Raw genomic sequence first — 22,200 nt, forward strand, 5'->3', positions numbered from 1 at the left:
CCGCGGCGACAGCGGCAGCCTCCTGTTCGCACAGCCACTGTGATACAGAGAGGTGAGAGCTGCACGAACCTCCCTGGACCAGACTTTCCCGCAACAGTCTGGCCCGGAGACATTTAACCCACCGACTGCACTTTCTGCGGTGCAGACACACAGAGAGGCAATTCCTCCTGTGCTGGACTGGGTGTAGTCTGCACAGGCAAAGGGTTGGAGGGAGAACATCTACAGATGTGTGGATTCGAAAGCCAGGAGTGATCTCTTATCTAATCTGGCCTGCATCATCTAAAACACGCAATGGAGAACTGAGGCTGAGAGAGACTGAGAGGTGCAGAAGAGGCAATTGGACAGAGGAGGGGTATGGGAGCTAGACAAAAATCCAGGAAACCTGGCATCTGTTCCTACTGACTTTCTCATTTCCTCTCTGTGCCTCTGTTTCCCCTCCCATTCAATATCTATCAAATCTATTGAATGTGTAAACTCTTCCAGAAAGGGAGGTTCTCTGACACCTGACAAAACGAGGTGCAGTTCTCAGTGACTGTGTGTCTGTGCAGTGCCCAGCACAGTGGGGCGCTGATCTTGGAGTTCTAGGCATTTCTACATTACATCCAAATAAATTATGTTAAAGGAATGTTAGAAGTGCAACGTCAAACCCTAAAAGATTTGGAAATACTAGAACTAAGGTTGCTGCTGCAGTCTTATTTCAGTTCCCTAGTGTGTATGCATTATGATTACAGTCTTTAATTACATAATCACATAATGTCTTTTCCACTGGACCTCTGCCTTATTTAGAGCACAGGGTGGGCTGTGTTCACTGAGTGGATAGCTGCTCAATAATATCCTTGCCTTATTTACTACCCAGCATCCACCCCCTGCTCTGCTAACACAGTTACCAGTTTCTCCTGGGCTTTTGTGTGATCTGTTTCAATTCAATCTACCCTCATAGGTCATGTTTTCTAGACCTGATTCATGTTGCTCTTCTCTGGATTCTATTCAGTTTGTCCACATCCTTCCTGAAATATCGGGCTCAAAATTGAACACAATACTCCGGAGCAGAAGAATTCCTTCTCGTGTTTTATTTACAGCACTCCTGCTAATACATTTCAGAATCCTTTTTATTTATTTATTTATTTTTATTTTTTTGCAATAGAGTTACACTGTTGACTCCTATTTAGCTCGTGATCCACTATGATTGCCAGATGCTCTTCCACAGTACTCCTTGACAGTCATTTCCCATTTTGTCCTTCTTAAATGGAGTAGCTTATTGTATTTCATCCTATTTACTTTTGACCATTTCTCCAGGTTGTCCAGACCATTATGAACGTAGTAACATAAGAACAGTGATACTGAGTCAGACCAAAGGCCCATTTAGCTCAGTATTCTGTCTTCCAACAATGGCCAGTGCCAGGTACAGAACTGAACAAGTAATCCACCCCCTGTTGCCCATTCCCAGTTTCTGGCAAACAGAAGATAGGGTCACTGTCCCTACCCATCTTGGCTAATAGCCATTGATGGACCTATACTCCATAAATTTATCTAGCTTTTCTGAACCCTGTTATTGCCTTGGTCATCACAACATCCTCTGGAAGGAGTTCCACAGGCTGACTATGAAATGTATGTAGTACTACTTTATTTTATTTGTTTTAAACATGCTGCCTATTAATTTCATTTGGTAACCCCCTAGTTCTTGTGTTATGAGAAGGATTAATCAACACTTCCTTATTTACTTTCTCCACACCATGCATGATTTTATTGACCCCTGTCACATCCCCTTTTAGTCATCTCCTTTCCAAGCTGAATAGTCTCCATTTTATTAATCTTTCTCAGCCAAGGAGTTTGGTTCTTGCAGGAGGTATGTCACTATGTCTTGGCTAACACATCAAATACAGTACACTGAGAATATACAGACAGCGTTTATAGCCTATACATTTAATTGCAGTAGGATAATCCAAACGCCGTAAGCTTTTAAACTGGACCCAACCATCCCCCTGGCCTTTTAAGTTCTACCTATGGCAGAAATCTGGAAAAAGTTGGAGAAAAAAATCTATCACTGCCCAGGATTTGTATTATTTTATTGAGAGGTACTCTATTTTATTGAGTAATCAAAGTATTTTGGTAAATAAAAAAATAGATGTGAACGCCTGCTGTGGAAGAACATTTTAGGAATGAGGGGGAGAGAGGAGAGAGCCTTTTGGGGCTACACTGAGGGGAGTGGGTACTGTGGGAATGGGGATACATGAGGATTAGGTGGGGAGAACGTTTGGGGGGCTCTAGTGAGGGGGAATTACACAGGGAAAGGAGAATAAGGGGTGAGCGGCAGGGAAACTGTGGTAGAATAGCAGCTGGAGTTCAAGTCAAGTCAGCCCCATAATCTCCCCTTCTGAGTGTTTGCTAAGACCTGGGGAGTCTGAGCCTCTCACCTTTCAATGTGGGCCAGGATCCTCACCCATTTATAAAAGCCTGACCCACATCCATGCACTCCTTCACATAGCCCCTCACCCTATCCCTCCATGTGGAGTTTGGAGTCAGGGAGTCCCAGCTGACCACTGATTCCCTAACCCCTGCTCCCAAAACTTCACAGCACTGACAGGCCATAGAGCAGTCTAAGGGGGAGGAGATAGTTAATCCCAGTGGAATCACACACAAGACTCCAGGACTGTAGCCCCCAGACTGTGTGGGCTTCTAACAGCCCTATGGGACATGGGACATATGGCTTTGCTAGAGGAACTGAGTGGCAAGGATGACAAAGGACAATCCCTTCCTGCCCCCATTTATCTCCTTGCCCAGACCCCAGTCACTCCTTCCGTAGTTAATAATAACAACCCCCATAAGCTCCTGATGCAGTTAATCTATGCCATACTGAGAAGCTATAGAGCTGGGATCCCCCACCCAGAGCTGAGACGAGGCTGCTTCTCCACTGGGTGGTGGAAGCTGTTTATATTGGGCTCCCACTCCTGGCGATGACAGGGGCTGGAAGCTGGATCTATAGGGAAAAAGGGCTATTTTATAAGGGAATGCCTCTATACTGAAAGACAGCTGCCTTTGCTGTGGGTGGCCAACAATATTTAGAGAGAGATCCCTTCCTTTACACCCAGAGACAAACAGAGACAGTCATGGGGTAACTTGATTATCTCTTGAACTACGTCTACACTGCAGGCTTCCTGCGCAAGAATGGCCATTCTTGTGCAAAAACTTGTGGGGTGTCTACACTGCATGCGTATTCTTGCACAAGTAAATTTACAGTAAAGCATCGGAACAGAAGGCTTCTTATGCAGGAGTTATTCCTCTCCCCTCTAGGACTAAGCCCTCTTACACAAGAGCTCTTGTGCAAGAAGGCAGTGTGGATGGGCAACAGGCTGAAATGACCAAGAGAGCGTCCACATTGCCATGGATGCTCTTGTGCAAACGCACATCTCTTGTGCAAAAGCACATGGCAGTGTGGACACGCTCTTGTGCAATAATTTTTGCTGAGAAAAACAGTTCTTGCGCAAGAAGCCTGCAGTGTAGACGTAGCATAGAAGTATCTATATGAGGAGCAACTATTTGATAACAGGCTCTTCAATTTAGCACAGAAACGTACAACATGAGCCACTGGTTAGAAGTGGAAGCTAGACACATTCAGACTGGAAATAAGGCCTGGAATTTTAATGGCGAGAGCGATTAACAACTGGAACAGTTTTTCAAGGACCATGCTGGATTCTCCATCACTGACAATTTATAGTTTTGGGGCAATTCTCTGGCCAGTGTAATAGAGGAGGTCAAACTAAATGATCACAATGGTTCCTTCTGGCCTTGGAATCTAGGCATCTAGATGCAGCCACCTCTGGGGAAGGGCACAAAGGATGTTTATAAAACTAGCTCTTGCCCAGTGGTGCAGTGAAGATACTTGTGCAATCATCATTTGCCTGCATTAGCCACCCCCTTCTGGAGTGGACCAGCTATTTGTACTGGGATCCCTCACCCAGGTCTCAGATACAGCTTCTAGGGTGTACTAGTAGCTTATGGTCTGTCTACACTACAGGACAGTGTTGAATTAAGATACTCAACTTCAGCTACATTAATTGCGTAGCTGAAGTTGAAGTAGCTTAACTTGTACTGTCTACATTGCAGGAAGACAAAGGAAGAAAATGATTCCTTAGACATTCCTTATTCATCATGAAATGAGGGTTACTGGCATCACCAGGAGCACCCCCTCACCTTGAATTAGCTGTCTTAACTCAACCACTAATTTGAACCCTGGAAGATCAACAGTGGCAGCTTTGATCTTCCTCTGTAGTGTAGATGTACCCTTAGAGAGTGTATCAGAGGGGGCTTTTAATGCCTTGAGTGTAAGAACAGGGGAAGGAGGGCAGTGTCTCTGATTGATGTCACCGGAAACCACCCCTGCAGCTGTGCAGGCTGATATGGGAATTGGACTAATGCAGTCAGCACAGTAGGAAAAGCTGCCCTCAGCGCAAACGCTCAGTCCACAGCTGGGAGTGTGGGTGACACTGGAGGGAGAGAAAGTCCAGCAGAGACCTCAGGTGAGTCTAGCTTAGTATCAGTGAGATGCAGCCACATCTTAGGTGGGGCAGCAATTTGTAAAGGGAACTTTGGAGGCAAGACAGTTGCTTATACAGGGATGTGCCACCTCTGGAATGGGGCACACAGGGGCTGGATATACCGAGGGATCTGATGGAAGCAAGGCCAGGGGACACAGGGGGGTTGTGTCTGGAAGTTTTAACTACAAGGGGGGAGGAGGGAAACAGTGACTCATGGATGGCACAACTGCCCCAGATATCAGGAGAGCAGAAGATACAGGATTGGGTGGAAGGGAAATTATAGGGATTGATCCAAACCTTTTGAGATTAGTCCAGCCTGGAGGTGTGGGGGAAACAACTCCTTGGAAGTGGTGCCGATGGCAGGTCCCTGACATTGTTGCAGCATCAGCTGGGTTAGTGTGGATGGTCCCCACTATGACCAGGGTGCAGGTATTGGTTCAGAGTGCCCCAGGGAACTAGAGAACTCATGTTATTAGAGCTAGGACCAGCTCAGGGGACCCAACCCTGGATCCAGCACTAGCTGGGTTACTGTGGATGGGACCATTGTGGGCCCCAGGCAGGTACATCCCCCTGGGAGTTGCCTCTCAGCACTCCAGCCTGAGGGGTCATAAGCCACAGTCCATGTTCACATGGTCGCTGTAGTGTTGCAGTCTGAACTGGTGAGTGTAGAAATGCCCTGTGATGTCTATGCCCTGAGCCTGCTCTTGACCTCCCCTGCAGACCATGCCGTACCCCACCCCAACCCTCCTTGCCCTCCTGAGCCTGCTCTCCGTGGCTGGCGCTGTGGGTCTGGGGGAGCTGTGCCCGTCTGAGATTAATAAGATCAAGGACCGACTGGAGGTCAACTGCTCCGGGCAGGGGCTCAGGGGAGTGCCTCTTTCCCTGCCCAAGAACACCAGCATCCTGCTGCTCAGCACCAACCACCTGGCATCCGTCTCCACTGCCTCCTTCCAGCACCTCCCTGAGCTGATTGACCTGGATCTGTCATACAACGGGCTGAGCGCACTGCAAACTGGGACCCCCATGCCTTTGCTGCAGGAGCTAATTCTGTCCCACAATGCACTGGAGCTGCTGCCCTCACTACAGGGCCTGCCTGCTCTCACCCACCTGGCCCTGGCTCACAACAATATTACACAGCTGGCGCCAGGGCACTTCCGGGATGTGAAGCTGCTGAAGGAACTGAATCTACAGGGGAACCGGCTGCGGACACTGCCAGAAGAGATCTTTGAGGGCCTGGCTAAATTGCGGGACCTGGATCTGTCCGATAACACCCTGGAGGAGCTGCCACAGGGGCTGTTGGCTGGGCTGGAACTGGAGACGCTGCGACTGTCAGGAAACCAGCTTCGCACTCTGCCCAGTGGCTTCTTCCCAGAGGAGCACATGTTCCCCTATGTCTTCCTGGCAGGGAATCCCTGGCGCTGTGACTGTGACCTGGCCTATCTGCAGGGCTGGATCTCTGATAATGAATTCAGTGTCTACAGGCAGGAGCAGCGGGCAGATAGGCTGCTGACTGAGATCGATCCCCGCAGCCCTGTGTGCGATACGCCCGATAAATACAGAGGGAGCCCCGTCCTCGACTTCCAGCAGACCTGCAGACAAGCAGGGGACGTGGACACCAATGGGGAATTGGAAGAGCTTGAAGATTTGAATACGGCTGAGACAACGATAGAGGAGGGAGACCCTGTGTCCTCCACTATAGCCCCCTCCACCACTCTGCTCCCAACCACTTTTGAGCCCCCCACTATGGCCCCCTCCACCACCCTGCTCCCAACTACACCTGTGCCTGCCACTGCTGCCCCCTCCTCCACTCTGCTCCCAACTACACCTGTGCCTGCCACTACTGCCCCCTCCACCACTCTGCCCCCAACTACACCTGTGCCTGCCACTACGGCCCCCCCTACCACCCTACTCCCAACTACACCTGTGCCTGCCACTACGGCCCCCTCTACCACCCTACTCCCAACTACACCTGTGCCTGCCACTACGGCCCCCTCCACCACCCTACTCCCAACTACACCTGTGCCTGCCACTACGGCCCCCTCTACCACCCTACTCCCAACTACACCTGTGCCTGCCACTGCTGCCCCCTCCTCCACTCTGCTCCCAACTACACCTGTGCCTGCCACTGCTGCCCCCTCCTCCACTCTGCTCCCAACTACACCTGTGCCTGCCACTACTGCCCCCTCCACCACTCTGCCCCCAACTACACCTGTGCCTGCCACTACGGCCCCCTCTACCACCCTACTCCCAACTACACCTGTGCCTGCCACTACGGCCCCCTCTACTACCCTGCTTCCAACTACACCTGTGCCTGCCACTACTGCCCCCTCCACCACTCTGCCCCCAACCACCTCTGAGCTCCTCACTACAGCCCCCACCACCAACCTGCCCCCCACTGCCCCAGAATCTGCATCCCCAGCACCCCCTTGGCCCTCAAGCACCCCCATGACTCCCACCACCACTCCTATGCCCTCATCCCCTGTTCATACCAGCCCTCTGCAAATCACCCCCTGCCACCAGCCACCCCGTCTCATGGGGGATCCCCCCCTCTGCACATGCCCCACCCCACCCCTAGTGTTGCCCATGGCTGGGCGTCAGCAGGGGAGGCAGGGCCCACAGTGGGGCCAGTGGGTGCTAGCCCATTGCTGTCTGCTGCACCTGTTGCTCTACCTTGCCTCCTTGCTACTGCTGCTGCTGCCCTCGCTGGCTCTTGTGGGCTGGATGGGCTGGGTATGTCTGAGCTGGTATCGCCCAGCTGCGAGGACCCCGCCAGGGGCAAAGCTAGTGCGGTACCAGCTGCTGAGAAAGGAGGAGCAGGCAATTCCCCCCATGATGCATTTCAGCAACTTCAAGAGCCCCACTGAGCCCCAGACCTTCTGCACCACCAAGGAGCTGCAGATCCACCATGACCCCCCTGTACCCTCCTTCCGACGTGTTACCAAGAGGCTGCTGAGTGTGGTGGGGCTGGGCCCCTGGCGGGCCCCTTCTGCCTACAGCCTAGACAGGGGGGAAGCAGCTATTGGGGCTGTCAGGGTCAGATATGCAACCAGCACCCTCTAAGGGCAAGGGGGCAGGATACCTGAGTTCTAATGCCAGTCCTGGGGAGGAAGGTCCTTTTGGGATAGGACAGGGGGTGCCTCTTGCCAGGACGCCTGGGTTCTAGTTCCAGTTCCATTGCTGTGACCTCACCTGCACCAGGGACAAGACTCCGCCCACTGCTGCAGTAGCTGGGATGCTCCCTTAACCCATGTAGAACCCAGGAGTCCTGACTCCCAGGTATCCCTCCCCCTTCAGACCAATGAGCCCTTCTATCTCCCCAATGCATACATCTGTTTGGGAGGCTAGGTCTGGAAAAATTGTCCAGAAAAGCAGTTTCTTCCCTCCCCCACCAAAATAGGGCAATTTGGGCTTGGCTTCTGGCCTGGCAGAGCCCTGTAGATATTTCCTCTGTTCTATATGGGGTCTCTCGTTGTTCTTATGCTTCACATATCTAGCCTGTCTTGAATCCTGTGGCAGGCAGTTCCATTGGCTGATCACAGAATAAAGATTTTCCCTGGGTGCATTTAAAATAGGTCACGGTTCAAAAACACTGGGGCCGCTTGCAGTTCTTGCCAGAGGTAACTAACAGTGCTTAGTTTATCAATTGGAACTGGCACCTCCTAAATGGCAAAGGCCCCATATCCTATTTCTAGGCGGATCAGAAACAGCAAGCTCTAGAGCAGGGCTACTCAATTTTGAAAGCCCCAGAGGCCACAATAATACTTGCAGCACATGCTGAGGGCTGTAACTTAAGTGAGGTTGCATATAATGCAAATATACATGCAAATATGTGCAAATAGCTTCTTTCACACTGACGGGCATGAACACCAAGTTTAAGCCTTAAGCCATGGTACTGGATCCAAATATGACCAATGTGAGCCAGTCAGCACCTCTCAGGCTCTGTCCACAAGGCTAAGCAGCCAGCACTTCCCACAATGCACCGGCATTCTCGGCACTTCCTTTCAATGCTCACCCCACTTGGGAGATGCCACGCCATTTTAGAGCATGTTCCCAGAGAAGGCCATGTTCAAAGGATCCCACCTGTGAGCCGCATGTTGAGCCCCGCATGAACCCAAACCAGACCTCAGGCAGCAAACAAATGGGCCGTAGGCCGAATGTTGAGTAGCCCTGCTCTAGAGTGAAAAAATACCCATATCCCAATCCCCACCACCCTGATCTGGCTAGATCCCCACTCTGGGATCATATGAGTGCCAGAGCTGCCTAAAGGGGAAATGTCCCATCTTGCAGCCCTCTGAGACAGCCAATCTGTAGCTGGATTGGAACTGGTGTCCTCCAGAAAAAAAGGACCCTGTGTCCTACTCCCAACCCCTCTCAGCTTGCAAATCACTTGCTCTAAGGCTAGATCAAAGCTGGCATCCCCTAGAAAGGAAAGTCTCTGTGATACACTCGCCAGTGCCCTGAGCCAGACAGTCTGATGGGAGCTAAGATTAGTGCCCTGTAGAGAGGAAATCTTCCAGATGCACTAAACTGGGACTGGAGCAGTTTCTAATTTCTATTTCTTCTGTAACTAACACACACAAATGAATTCAAACCCCATTTCATATAGGGAGAGCTCAGCCCAGGGTGGATTTTCAAAGAGTCTTAAAGAGAAATTATAGATGGTTTTGTGAAGATGTGAGGAGTGTAATGTTTTCCTTTGTTTTTCCTGCCTTACAGTTTCAGAGCCAGAATAAATTACAGTCCAGGCTTTTAAGGGGTATTGCTGGGGGATGAGGGTGCTGGATAGGACAAAGATGTCCCTGTCATGGAGACATCAGCCACCTCCCAACAACATCCCTTGCAGCAGCCCTGTGGGCAGCCATCTGAAATAGGCTGTGCATTGATCTGTACATGGAAAATGGTATTTTTCTGTAAAATCCAAGAGGGACATGAAATGACCAGGTGGTGGCACCATAACCTAAGGAATGAGGGTGAAGGACTCAGACCAGCACTCAGTGTGAGAAGTGATTACACTCCAGTCTCCTGGGATGAACCATCGGTAACAGTGACTCTCCCCAGGGAGCCAGTGGCTAAGAAAATTAACAACAGTGGCCCAGTAAAGCATCTGTGAATGACCTGGAGGGTGAACACAATTTGGCATGATTTGAAATATAAATTAATTTATAAAACCCCAAGAGTGTTCTTGGCTAACGTGAGAGGGGGAAAACTGGCCATGTTGAAGAGAACTGATTCCCTTTGTCCGCAATGAACCTTAGGCCTTTAGCATTAGAAAGGGATAGGTGCTGTGGAGCCTGGTTAATGCAGCTGGTAGCTCATGCAACTTTTACTATCAAGCCTGTGGGTTTAAACTCACCCCCAATAGGATGTTCCTTTTCTTTGTTTTGTTAAAGCAGATACAAGCACCCGCTAAGGAATGGAATTGGATATTTTTGTATTCCACATAATGCAGAGCTATTTCCTATCTATTTTCCTAGGGATAATTCTGGGGGGAAATGGAGAAATCCTCTAAAATATCTTTGTCTATGTTTAAACTACCCCAACCCCAAACCACCTCCTTTTGCCTGGGAGAAAAAGAAAAGCATTGTTCTCTCTCAAAGTGACGTACCACCCTGGGCTCTGTCTGTAGTTTGGAAGTTGTACCATTCTGTGTGTATGTGTTTCAGCCTCTCTTCTAACCTGTGGCATCAGAAGAAAGATTTTTTTTTTTACTTTTGTAAATTAAATAAAGGGCTTCTGTGTTTCTAAAGGGAAATGATCATTTCTGTAAAAACCCCCACCATTTTTTAATAAAAGGGAGTGCCATGAAATAACTACATGATGGCATCAAAACATCAGGAAAAGGAAGCAACAGGCTGCCAGTCTGCACATTGATAGTGAAAAGGGATGCACTCAGTTTCTCTTCTCTGTTCTCAGACAGAATCATTTATTTCTCAAAGAGTGAAATGCAATTTTAAACATCTTTCCAGGGCAGAGGAAAGGTTATTCAAGGGTATTTCTCTCAGGGGGCCTCCTGCCTTGAACAGCACTGCTAGTGAAAGGACTGATGCGATGAATAGGTAGCCCATGCTAGGGCAGACTGCTCATGCAGCACCTGCTGATGGAGAAGTGGCTTCAATCCCAGCACAGACACAGGCAGAACAGGTGGCTGCTTCACTCTTGTTTTAAGGATCTACACACCTCAAGCAATGTGGGAAATACAGGCCAGTGGCAAGGCATGTGCTTTCAATCTCTACCATCTTCTGAAAATGTTTGTTTTGATTAGCCCAGTGTGGGGGTAATCTGGACACAAATTTCCTACCCCTCAGACCTCTGCTGCACAAGAGCGGGCTTCCCATTCATGTGGGAATGTTCCCTTCTTCTCCAAGACAGTACTTTGTGCTCATGCCTACTGGTGACTGAGCACTTTATGAATTAGACCTAAAATGTCCCTCTATGTAAACCTTACTCTGTTGAGCTCTGGTCCAGAGCTAGAGCCACCTTCCCCTGCTCTCAGTCTAGTGCCTTTCAGGGAAATTCAGACACATTCAAAAGCTGGATTCTTCCACACACCTCACTCTGCTGACACACCTGTATCCTGAGCTGCAGCTGCCAGCTACTCCAGTCCACTGGGCTAGTTGGGAGAACAGGCCAGTCTGGATTTTTTACTTACTGAAGCAAAATAAGGTGGCAGCAAATGTTTTTGGCTGATCAAAGACAATTTCATGACTTCTTAATCTTGGGGTTTTTTTTTGTGTTTGTTTTAAAAATACCGGTTTCTCTAAATAACAACATCAAGAGAAATAAACATCCCCGTTTCAGTCCCTGCTGTGAAACGATGCCCTTAATCTCTAACCTCTCTGACACTATCCCTGGCATTGGAGAAACTTGCCAGAGTTTTGCCCTCTTGAGTACAGTTTGAACCACACGCATTGCCCTCAGGACAAACCTCACAGCACAAATCAGCAAAGCCTCCTTCGCAGCAAAGTCTGGGAGTAACCCAGCCCTGGGCTTGTGTTTGTTGAACAGGTCTGATGTGTACAAATCTGAGTGATCTTGGGAGCTGTTACATGGGGAAGTGGCGAGGTGAGGAGAATAATTATTCCCTCTGAGCAGCTGCAGCAGCTCTGGGGTCACTCCCTGAGACTGACAAAAGTGGGCGTGCTCACAGACCATTGTCAGATATCATCTTTTGGCTGATCAAGAAATAGCATGGCTGGCTAGCTAGGAGCCTCTTAGGGTTTGTGATTTTGACCACCACAATCCCCGGGAGATCTTCTGCCCACTACCTGGTATCAGCAAGAACTCTTCAAATTGGACGATCAGCCCTCGGGGCGTGTCTAGATGTAACCCTGAGATTTTCCCTTCCCGCAGGCACATCCTGGAACCGTTAAATTGTTTCTTCCTGCCTCCTCCGCTTTCACTCTCACTTCCCCTTGCTATTGCTGACTGCTGGAGGGAGGGGCACGCTCAGAGGCCGATCGGAATCTGGCAGGACTGATGATCCCTGCCACGGGAACAGAACAAGGTGCAGAAGCGCCTCGTGGATCGAGTCTGATTCTCGGGAGGTCCTAGGGAGTCTGTCACCGTGGAGTCGAGCCTGGGTGGAGGAGCTGGGAGGCAGAGTGTGGCATTGTGGGAGCGGGGCCCTGCCCTCAGACGCTAGCTCCTGCTCTGCCCTTGCTCGGAGAGTCGAAGTAACTCTCCTCCCATTGGCAGCGTGGGGCGCTGAGGATTGGGGCAGCAGCTCTGCTAGAGGGAATCCGCCAATTGGAATCGCGCAGCACCCCCAACTTGAAGTGGTTTCCATGATATACAGCACTTACAGTTTGGTTTAGCGGCACCCCCACCATTAAAATTGTTACGGAGCCCCTGAATCTGTGCCCCATGGCAGCGCTTTTCAGTAGCATCAAACATTCAGAGGGGCTGAATCTGCAAGCTTGCGGAGTGTCTGGGCTGGGAGTGTTGCTGCTAGTGTCATGATTATGAGGGTTAGCCAGTAGCCTGGGGTTTAAGGGGTTAACTACACCTAGCCAGGTGGAGTGACCAGTAGGAATGTAGGTGGGACTTTCAAACTGGGACAAAGGAATTTGGGTTTTTTCCTTTCCCCTTTTGTCTCTCTGGGTGTGTTCTCTGCAGCTACAGAGAGGGACAAGCATATCTCTCTCTCTCTCTCTCTCTCTCTCTCCAAGACACCATTCTTCATTTTCTGTAAGTAGGGTAAAGTTTAGGTAGTTTCTTTAGGCTTTATTGTTTTAAGGGTTGGGTATGGGATCTGAGGTCTGGCACTGTTTAAAAGATGTTTTGGCTTTTCTTTGTAACTAAGTTCTAGGCCCATGGAGTTTCTCCATGGCTGTGTCTACACTGCACCCCCTTTCCAGAAAAGGGATGCAGATTAGACACTTTGGAATAGGCAAATCCGCGGGGGATTTAAACATCCCCCGCGGCATTTGCATTAACATGGCTGCCACTTTTTTCCGGCTTGGGGATAAGCCGGAGAAAAGCGCCAGTCTAGACGTGATTCTCCGGAAAATAAGCCCTTTTCCGGAGGATCTCTTATTCCTACGAAGTCTAGACTGGCGCTTATTCCACGTCTAGATGAAGTAGGAATAAGAGATCCTCCGGAAAAGGGCTTATTTTCCGGAGAATCACGTCTAGACTGGCGCTTTTCTCCGGCTTATCCCCAAGCCGGAAAAAAGCGGCAGCCATGTTAATGCAAATGCCGCGGGGGATGTTTAAATCCCCCGCGGATTTGCCTATTCCAAAGTGTCTAATCTGCATCCCTTTTCCGGAAAGGGGGTGCAGTGTAGACACAGCCCATGAGTATATTTTGTTACCTTCCTATCTAGTCATTATGCTTGCAACAGGAATATTATTGTAATAATAAAAGTTCTTTCTTTTCTTTTTATTAACCTGGCAGTGGTTAATTGTGTGCCCTGATTTTTATTTTAGGGGTGAGATTTCCCAAATGATCTTTCCCCTGATTTCTTTATCAACATTTGGGTGGTGGCAGCGGAAGTTTTATTCCCAAGATCCAGGTTTTAAGATTTTGGGGGAAGTTTTATACCAAAGCCTGATAGATAAGGCTTTGGGGTACACTTGCTGGCCCCCACTTCTGCATTTATCATGCCAGAGTGGGGAAGGAGCCATGACAGCTAGTGAAACCGGTAGCTCTGTGGGTGGAACAGGACTCATTTGGCTTGAGCATATTACAAGTTTTATCATGGTTGAATCCAACTGGAGTAGGCTTTCATAGGGAGCCCAGGCAGAGGCAGCCCAGGTAGTCATGACGGTGCACTCTTCAGTGTGGTACCTGATCACATGCTGTTTATTCCATAGGACTCCTTGCCTCATCCCACACCCAAAGAGAACCAAGTTAAGGCTGTGCGTACAAGCCAGCATTTTGGAGCCTATGTAACAGGCTTGTACAGTGTTTTTTTGTAAGTATTATTATTTGTATTCGAGTAGCGCTCTGAGGAGCCCCAGGAACGGTACAGCTAGGGGCTGTGACACTGATAAGGACACCGCCTCCACAGAACTCACAGGCTAAGTATCCACATTTTCAGAAGTGGAGACTTTGATTTCAAGACAGTTGGTGGAGTAAAATGAAGTGACCATCCAGACACAGGAAGAAAGAGGGAGCAAACCAGAAAGATAAATAAAAATACAGTGAAAATGGTCAGGACCACAAGGCCCTTTGCTTGACCTCTCTGTCTAAATTTAAGGTTCAGTGCATGGTTTTCATAAAGGGGCCACATGTGCACCTCTTGCAGGAATACCCACCAGGAAAGGCAGATGGTTCAGGTGTGCCCTCCTGGTGAACCCTATAAAATTTAAAAATAAATTCAGTGGCGGTGGCAGGGGGCTCCCCGAAAGTGGGGCCAGGAGCACCATTGAGATTTGTTGTGATTACATGATTACTTAAACTATTTCTAACATCTAACAATAGGTAAGGACCCAAATGCACCCCACTCTTTGCAACAGAGTGAGGGGCTGTCTATCCTGAGTGGAGCCAAAGAGCTTGGTTATGTGGGAGGGTGGGCAGGGGGCAGTCAGAGAGGGGTCTGTCTGTGCTGAGCAGGGATCTGAGGCTGGTGGCATTTTAGGGTAGAGGAGTGAGGGGAATAGAAGAGAGACTTTTGGGGTTACACCGAGGGGAGTGGGTATTGTGGGAAGGGGGATAAATGAGGATGAGGTGGGGAGAAAGTTTGCGGGGGGGGGCTCAGGTGGGGAGGAAGGACACAGGGAAGGCAGGAAAAGGGAATAAGGGAATTTGTGTGCAGCCATCTTGGTCTTGTTAACAAGAGAGCAAGAGTCAGGCTAAGTCTGTGGCCTGACAACGCGAGATCTGTAATTAGACGCTGCCTTTGCCTCTTGCCTCCATAGGAAGATAGGGATAGAATGCTGATTCTGGCAGGGATCTTGAGATAAGGAGCATCTGGGTGGAACTAAATAACTGTTAGCCATTGGTGTTTGTAATGGGAAGGAGACTAATTGTTATTGTTATTATATCTAATAGACAGTATATAAACTGCTTCATAATTGCTTGTATTCGAAGATCTGCCTCGGAAGGGGGGGGATCCCCCCTGTCCGAACCAGTTTTTCCCTTGCTGCAGCTCATAATAAAACTGCCTCTGGCTACTTGTTGCTTAAACACAACACAGAGTGAAGGCTTGTTTTCTTCCACAATTTGGTACCGTGACTCAGATGGCAACGCCCGATTGAAGACAGTGACAGTGGCTGCAGACCGTCCCCCTTCACCCTCATGGCACCAAACAAGAGGTAAGAGACCTTTTGAAATCTCTACTGGGGTGTGGAGGAGGACTGCCTGTAGGGTCGTCTGCTTCTTGTGGGCTCACGCCATCTGAACTTCTTGAATCTGCAACAAGGTCAGACGCAAAGCGGTTCCGGGGAGGTTGTTTTGTTACCCCCGAGTAGACCTAAGTTTATGCAGTGCTGGGAACTGCTGTGGTTTTGGTGGTGCCGCCCCGGGAACGGGAAGAAAATTGTATTGCGTCAGGACATAAAGCAGCTAGGTTCATGCAGGGCTAGGAACTGCTGTGGTTCTGGGGGGAAACGTGTTGTTTGCCGCCTCTGGAGGGAACAGTGTTGTTTGCTGCCCCAAATATGGACAAGGTCCATAAAGAGAGATGTATCTAAAAGTAGGAAAATTTCTGTGTGAAAAGCATGCTGAGTGTGAATGTAATGAGTGGAGTGTGAATGCCGCTGCCCAGGTCTCTGAGAAGTAAACTGATTCCAGCTGCACCAGGGCTCTCCCACGAGGGAGTTCTGAACGCAAAGGGGGTCAGCCGAACCTCGATACTGAGCGGATATGTGACAGAGTGACGACTCCCCTTATTTCATGAGCTGCTGATAAGGTCTAACACTCTAGACCCAGCAGACCCCTTCTTTAGAGTGTGTAGATTTAGTTTACCAACTGTCCCTCATAAATAAGCCTGTAACATTGTACATATGATTCTTTTCAGGAAAATAAAAGCTTTTTGCTTGCTAGAACAGTAACTGACCAACCAACACCTTGTGCTAAGGAAAAGCATTATAGCTTCACACATTAAGCCTAATCTGTAGTACAAGAGGGAATCTGAGGCATGCTACTGTTAGGGAGGGCTAGCAGCTCAGAGGTAATTCAAGGGAGTGGAAGGTCACAAGTACCGATGAAGCGCCCTTGTTCTCGGAAAGTTGCAGCTCACTCGCCTATGGAAGTGGTAAGGAACTAGCTGTAACCGGTTCCCCTAGCAGATCTTAGGCAATATTTTAAGTTATAATGGGCCACCCCGACGGGGGTAGAAATGTTTTCTTGTCTTTCAGATCATCAGAAAGTGCCGGTGCCAGCTGAAGAAAAACAACAAACAACAACAAAAAACATGGTTCTGTGTCATGACAAAAAAGTTTGTGTTCTGTCCAAGTTTGTCTTGTGTGTCTTAATTGTAATACGTATTGCAAATATTGTTGTGTGCAGGATATTGTTTTAATGAAATGATCATTTGAGTAAAGCAGAAGCATTAATTTAAACCAACAAAATTAATAATTAGGCCCAATCAATTGGCAACTCTAAACTTAGTCAATTAGCAACTTTAAAATTCAGTGAAAGGATAATAGTTTAGCAATTGTTTAGGCTAGGAGAATGTTAACAATGTCTCCACAGGTAAAGAAAAAAAGAACTGGAAAGAAGCAAGGAGTGCATCACGTGAACAGAAGGACTGGGAGTGGGGTACCAGCCCTCTCCCCCACCAGATTGGTTTTTCTTTAATGGCTACACAAATTAAATATTTAGCTTCTTCAGATTTGCACACCAACCATAAAAGTGGTTTAGCCAGAGATAATAAGAAACAACATGGGCAAGTAGGATATTTATGTAAAGATGCCCACAACAATGAGGAAACTAGTAACCTCACCATTGCAATAACAGCTACTTGCCCTGCTACTCATTGGTGCCTGATGCCTCAAAAGGCCTCAAGAATTATGGAATTGCATGGGTTAACAATTAAACATCTGTGAACCATGCTTGGTCCTATAAGAGAAACAGTGACTCTAGTCAACGTAACCTCCTTCAAGTCACATACATAGAACAAATACACGCTAATAGCAATAGAGAATACAAGGCCTTGGGCCACCCCTCATTCACACATAGTTATTTTGTTGTAACAACATGAACACTACGAGGACAAAGAATACACAGTCCTCTGAGTTAAAGTTTGTATGGAATATTGTGAGAAAGAAGCTAAACACTAACATCAGGCCACTGAAGTTAGACCTACTGACTCCCACTGGGGCTTACCACTTAAAGCCCAAACAAAGGTAACCCCTGAGGCATGGCTATCATTTGTTAAACAATGGCCATTGCTAAGGGTATGTCTACACTACCCCCCTAGTTCGAACTAGGGAGGGTAATGTAGTCATTCGGAGTTGCAAATGAAGCCCGGGATTTGAATTTCCCGGGCTTCATTTGCATGATGCCGGCCGGCACCATTTTTAAATGCCGGCTAGTTCGGACCCCGTGCCGCGCGGCTACATGGACTAGCTAGTTCGGATTAGGCTTCCTATTCCGAACTAGCTGTACGCCTCATTCCCGGGCTTCATTTGCAACTCTGAATGACTGCATTACCCCCCTAGTTCGAACTAGGGGGGTAGTGTAGACATACCCTAACTTGACCTCACTTAGATATTACTAACCAGGTCCTTAAGGACAAAATAGAGCCTCCTGATTGTGCATCATGCCCTGAACAGACCCCTGTCCCAAAAACAGGACAACTGTCACTGGTCCTTACCTTGGTGATTTTCCACACTGGTATAGACCAGCTGTGTGCTATACTGGCTAATCAAATTGGCAAGTGCCTGATTAGGCAACGACAAGGCTTAGCAGATACAATCGCAGATTAGTTTAGGCCTAGAAACCCTGTCAGCAACACTTATGTAACAGCCCAGAAATTGTATGAGAATCCAGGCTGGTAGATGCAGTAATATCCAGTGCCCGTAAAGGCCTAGACACCAGCCAAGCTAATCAAGTGATCCTAAATAGTTTGAAGGATCTGTCCAGCTCTGTGTCCACTTCACTAGACTTAACCAGATATTTGGACCAGAGACTAATTGGATTGTTAATTAATAGAACTAAATTAAAGAAATTAGAAGGCCAGTATTGAAGAGTAAGATAGCTTTGACCACCCAGCCCTTATGGTGGTGAGTCCCCATCTCTCCCATGCCTACCCATGGGAGTGAAGAAGTAGAGAATCCATGAGGACCCAAAGGCCCACCTAGACAGGCCATAGTATAACCATTTGTTTTTGGCCCCTCTGGGGATTCCTCACTCGGATCAGATCAGAATGGTAACCTCCCTGCCTGTACCAAAGCAAGAGCATATAGATAGAGTCGAAGACATTGCTTATTCTGAAGGTGTGGGAGCCTCCCTGTACCAAAGGATTGTTGCACCTACTTTGATAAGGAAATTTTATGTACCTGCCCATTTAACATCATGATGAATCTGTCTAGGTTTGATGTGGTTGTCTCAGAGAAACAAAAACATCGAGCTGGTTTTTGTACCTACTGGTGTTTGACTACCCAGACAGATCACTCCATCCTGCCCCTCTACATATCCGTCTGTGTGCATAACAGCCCCTCGCCGGATGATCCTGACCGTTAATGGAATGCGGCTCTATCGTACTTCGGCAGTGATGGGTAACCTAACATGAGATCCTGAGTGGCATGGCGGAAGTAAATACCTAGAGGAGGGTTTTTATTGGCCCTGCAGGCAAAGATCGAATAGTTGGTGACCAATGCCCAAAGATATATCGGAGCTGGCCGTCTGAGGTACACACAGATAAGGAAACACCGTGGACCATGCCAAACACCTACCTCTGCAGCACTCAACCAGGCAGTAGAAGTCAAACCTATAATCATGAGCAGCGCCAGTAAGGCAACGAAATATCTTAGGGATAGATTTGAATAGTGTTTGCCAAATTATGTGGGAAGTTTCGATTATAACATTTATAATAGTGCTGGTGCTGTACTGGTACTTCCAGAGTAAATTAAACCCCCTTAAATTGTTGTATTTAACCTGGTGGGTTAAGGAGAACCCTAAAGTCAAGAGAAAGGAACTATAGGAGTAAACTGAGGCAGTCCATGGTATCTTGCTGAGAACTGACAAACTCAAATAATTAGGTCAGCCTGAGAAGCATACAGTACAGCAGTTACTATGACCCTGGTTCCCCTGGCAACCACATTCCAGAGGGCCTCACTTTGATAAGGCCAGTACCAAACAACCGCGCGGGATTGTTTTTACGGTTTGCTTTATTCCTAGGAAATAACCTTAGTTCCAAAGGATCTAGCTAGCTTTTAGCTCAGAGAATAGAGACTCTTATGTCCATCAGCGAAAGACTGCTCTAGAAAGACCTTTACCAAGTTTTGCTAACCACCAACACCGCTGTGATGTGCCAAGAACTGACTGTTGGCCAATGCTTCTCATTGCAAAAAGATCCCTCCATCTCGAAATGATCCTACCCCGATTGCTGATAAGCCTCTCTCTTCTGGTCCTGCTTTCCCACCTGCTGGACACCAGAAGAACCAAAATATTACAGGGTGATGTGCTGGTAACCTCTCCCCTGCATGATGCTGAACCACGATTGTTTCAAGAAAAAAAAAGAGGAAAAGTCCTCTCCTCTGACACCGTCAAAGCCCAAAGATTTCTGACTACAAAAAGACATTAAGAACTGACCTTGGTGAAAGAAGCGAAGTATTGTATATTGCCAAGGAAAAACTTGTAGGAGTAGTTTGGGTTTCTCCTTTTGATCTGGACTCTGTGCTTATGGACAGGTACCATCAGCACATACCTGCCCTCCCTAATTTGGGTACTAATTATGATATGTTGTGTTATGTTACTACAATTATAGAACAGCCCCATCATAGAATTATATTAGGGATACTAATGATTATATTGCTTTTGCTTGTTAAAAGTTTCATATTTGATTGTTGTTGTAAAAGATGTAGTAATAGAAATAGCTTTTATGTTTGTACTAATTATGTAATGTTTAATGAAAATAAAGGTTTAGAAAGGTAATTGTGCTGTATGCACAAAAGGGGGGATTGTGGAGGCAGGAAAAGGGAATAAGGGAATTTGTGTGCAGCCATCTTGGTCTTGTTAACAAAAGAGCAAGAGTCAGGCTAAGTCTGTGGCCTGACAACACAAGATCTGTAATTAGACGCTGCCTTTGCCTCTTGCCTCCATAGGAAGATAAGGATAGAATGCTGATTCTGGCAGGACCTTGAGATAAGGAGCATCTGGGTGGAACTAAATAACTGTTAGCCATTGGTGTTTGTAATGGGAAGGAGACTAATTGTTATTGTTATTATATCTGAGAGACAGAATATAAACTGCTTCATAATTGCTTGTATTCGAAGCTCTGCCTCGGAAGGGGGGGGGCCTCTCCTCCGTCCGAATCAGTTTTTCCCTTGCTGCAGCTCGTAATAAAACTGCCTCTGGCTACTTGTTGCTTAAAAACAACGCAGAGTGAAGGCTTGTTTTCTTCCACAGGAAATATAGAGGGGGAGTGGCAGAGGAAGTGGGAGAGAATAGCAGCAGGGGTATGTCTAGACCAGGGGTTCCCAAACTTTTTGACACGGGGACCAGTAAATCCATTCACAAACTTTTGGAGGACCAGTAATGTTCATTTGCATATTTGCATATTCATTAATCAAATGATGAATATTCAAATAAGTTGTTTCTGGTCCTCCCAAAAGCTCCAGTGCCAGCTTTAGCAAAGCTTTTGATATGGTCACCCACAATATTCTTGCCAGCAAGTTAAGGAGTATGGATTGGATAATGGACAGCTAACAGGAGAGTTTGGAGAGGGAGTTCTCCAGGTAAAAGAGGAGTAAAAACAGGACCCTTGTGGTAAGTGGCTGTCTGGAATGTGTGTTTGTGTGTGGGGGAGTTATTTGCTGTGTGCTGAGCTTCTGTTTGGTTTGTTTGTTTGTTTGTTTGAAGGAGCTTCTAAAAGGCTTGAAATCTTGAAGCCTCTGTTAATTGGCTGAGCCTCAGTCAAAGGGAGGGGCTACCAGAGCTATATAAGCCTGTGACTCAGCGACCAGGGAACTTGTGTCCAGGCACAGCTAACAGGAGAGTTTGGAGAGGGAGTTCTCCAGGTAAAAGAGGAGTAAAAACAGGACACTTGTGGTAAGTAGCTGTCTGAAGTGTGTGTTTGTGTGGGGGGGAGTTATTTGCTGTGTGCTGAGTTTTTGTTTGGTTTGTTTGTTTGTTTGAGCTTCTAAAAGGTTTGAAATCTAGAAGCCTCTGTCAATTGGCTGTGCCTCAGTCAGGGGGAGGGGCTACCAGAGCTATATAAGCCTGTGACTCAGCGACCAGGAACAGCTAACAGGAGAGTTTGGAGGGGGAGGTTAGAGGGCATTAGTGACTTCTGACCTTCTTTAAAACATAACTCTTAGAATAATCTATATTTCAGAGGTTTAAAAAGAATCCCAGTTTACACTTAAACTTATTCATTAGAAAAATGGAGACAGAAGCCCAGCAGCAGAGCAGGGGCTATCCTATTTATTGTGTCGAGTGTAACATGTATGTTTACCTGCCCTGTGGGCGGGTGGCGTATGTGTGCACCCGTTGCAAAGAGCTCCTGACCCTCAGAGACCGAGTTCGGGCTTTGGAGGCCAGGGTGGCTGAACTGGAGGAGCTAAGGGAGGTAGAGAGCTATGTTGATGAGACTTTCTGGGACACTGTCGTACTGTCCCACCTCCAGTCTGAGAGCCCCAGTGCTCTTAAGGAGGATGAAAGTCTCAAGGGAACAGAGCATTCAATGGGAGCAGAGGGAAACCGTCCAGTAGTTGGGACCCTCCTCCCAGAGGATGTTGCGGTATCCTCTCGCACTGAGGATACCTCTGAGGGGGAGGGAATGCCAGTTAGGAAAAGGCAGGTGTTAGTAGTGGGTGATTCGATCGTTAGAAACCTAGATAGTTGGGTTTGTGATGACCAGGAGAACCGTATGGTCACTTGCCTGCCTGGTGCGAAGGTTGTGGATCTCTCAAGGCATCTAGATAGACTTATGTGTAGAGCTGGGAAGGAGCCGGTGGTTGTGGTACATGTCGGTACCAATGACGTAGGGAAGGGTAGGAGAGATGTCCTGGAGGCCAAATTTAGGCTGCTAGGAAAGAGACTGAAATCCAGGAC

At 47.8% G+C, this 22,200-nt stretch overlaps 1 protein-coding gene across 4 annotated transcripts; it reads left to right on the top strand.

Moving 5' to 3' along the window:
* Positions 1–4,406: 4,406 nt before the first annotated feature.
* Positions 4,407–21,189, top strand: LOC106731849 (uncharacterized). 4 transcript variants are annotated; one of them, XM_075928943.1, is made up of 6 exons: positions 4,407–4,517; positions 5,256–12,722; positions 13,851–13,951; positions 15,176–15,293; positions 16,338–20,913; positions 21,007–21,189. In XM_075928943.1, the coding sequence occupies exon 2, from the start codon at positions 5,259–5,261 to the stop codon at positions 7,593–7,595; it is 2,337 nt and encodes a 778-aa protein (XP_075785058.1). In that variant the 5' UTR covers positions 4,407–4,517; positions 5,256–5,258; the 3' UTR covers positions 7,596–12,722; positions 13,851–13,951; positions 15,176–15,293; positions 16,338–20,913; positions 21,007–21,189. The 4 variants fall into 4 exon arrangements, with proteins under 4 accessions (XP_075785058.1, XP_075785057.1, XP_075785056.1 ...); XM_075928942.1 differs by having other exon boundaries at positions 13,851–15,293; XM_075928941.1 differs by having other exon boundaries at positions 15,176–20,913.
* Positions 21,190–22,200: the final 1,011 nt, after the last annotated feature.

The sequence above is a fragment of the Pelodiscus sinensis genome, chromosome 4, assembly GCF_049634645.1.
Source record: "Pelodiscus sinensis isolate JC-2024 chromosome 4, ASM4963464v1, whole genome shotgun sequence".
In the NCBI taxonomy this organism is placed as follows: Eukaryota; Metazoa; Chordata; order Testudines; family Trionychidae; genus Pelodiscus; species Pelodiscus sinensis.

What these genes read in the sequence shown, in the direction of transcription:
- LOC106731849 (XM_075928940.1), top strand. Translation starts at nt 5,259, where the DNA reads ATGCCGTACCCCACCCCAACCCTCCTTGCCCTCCTGAGCCTGCTCTCC.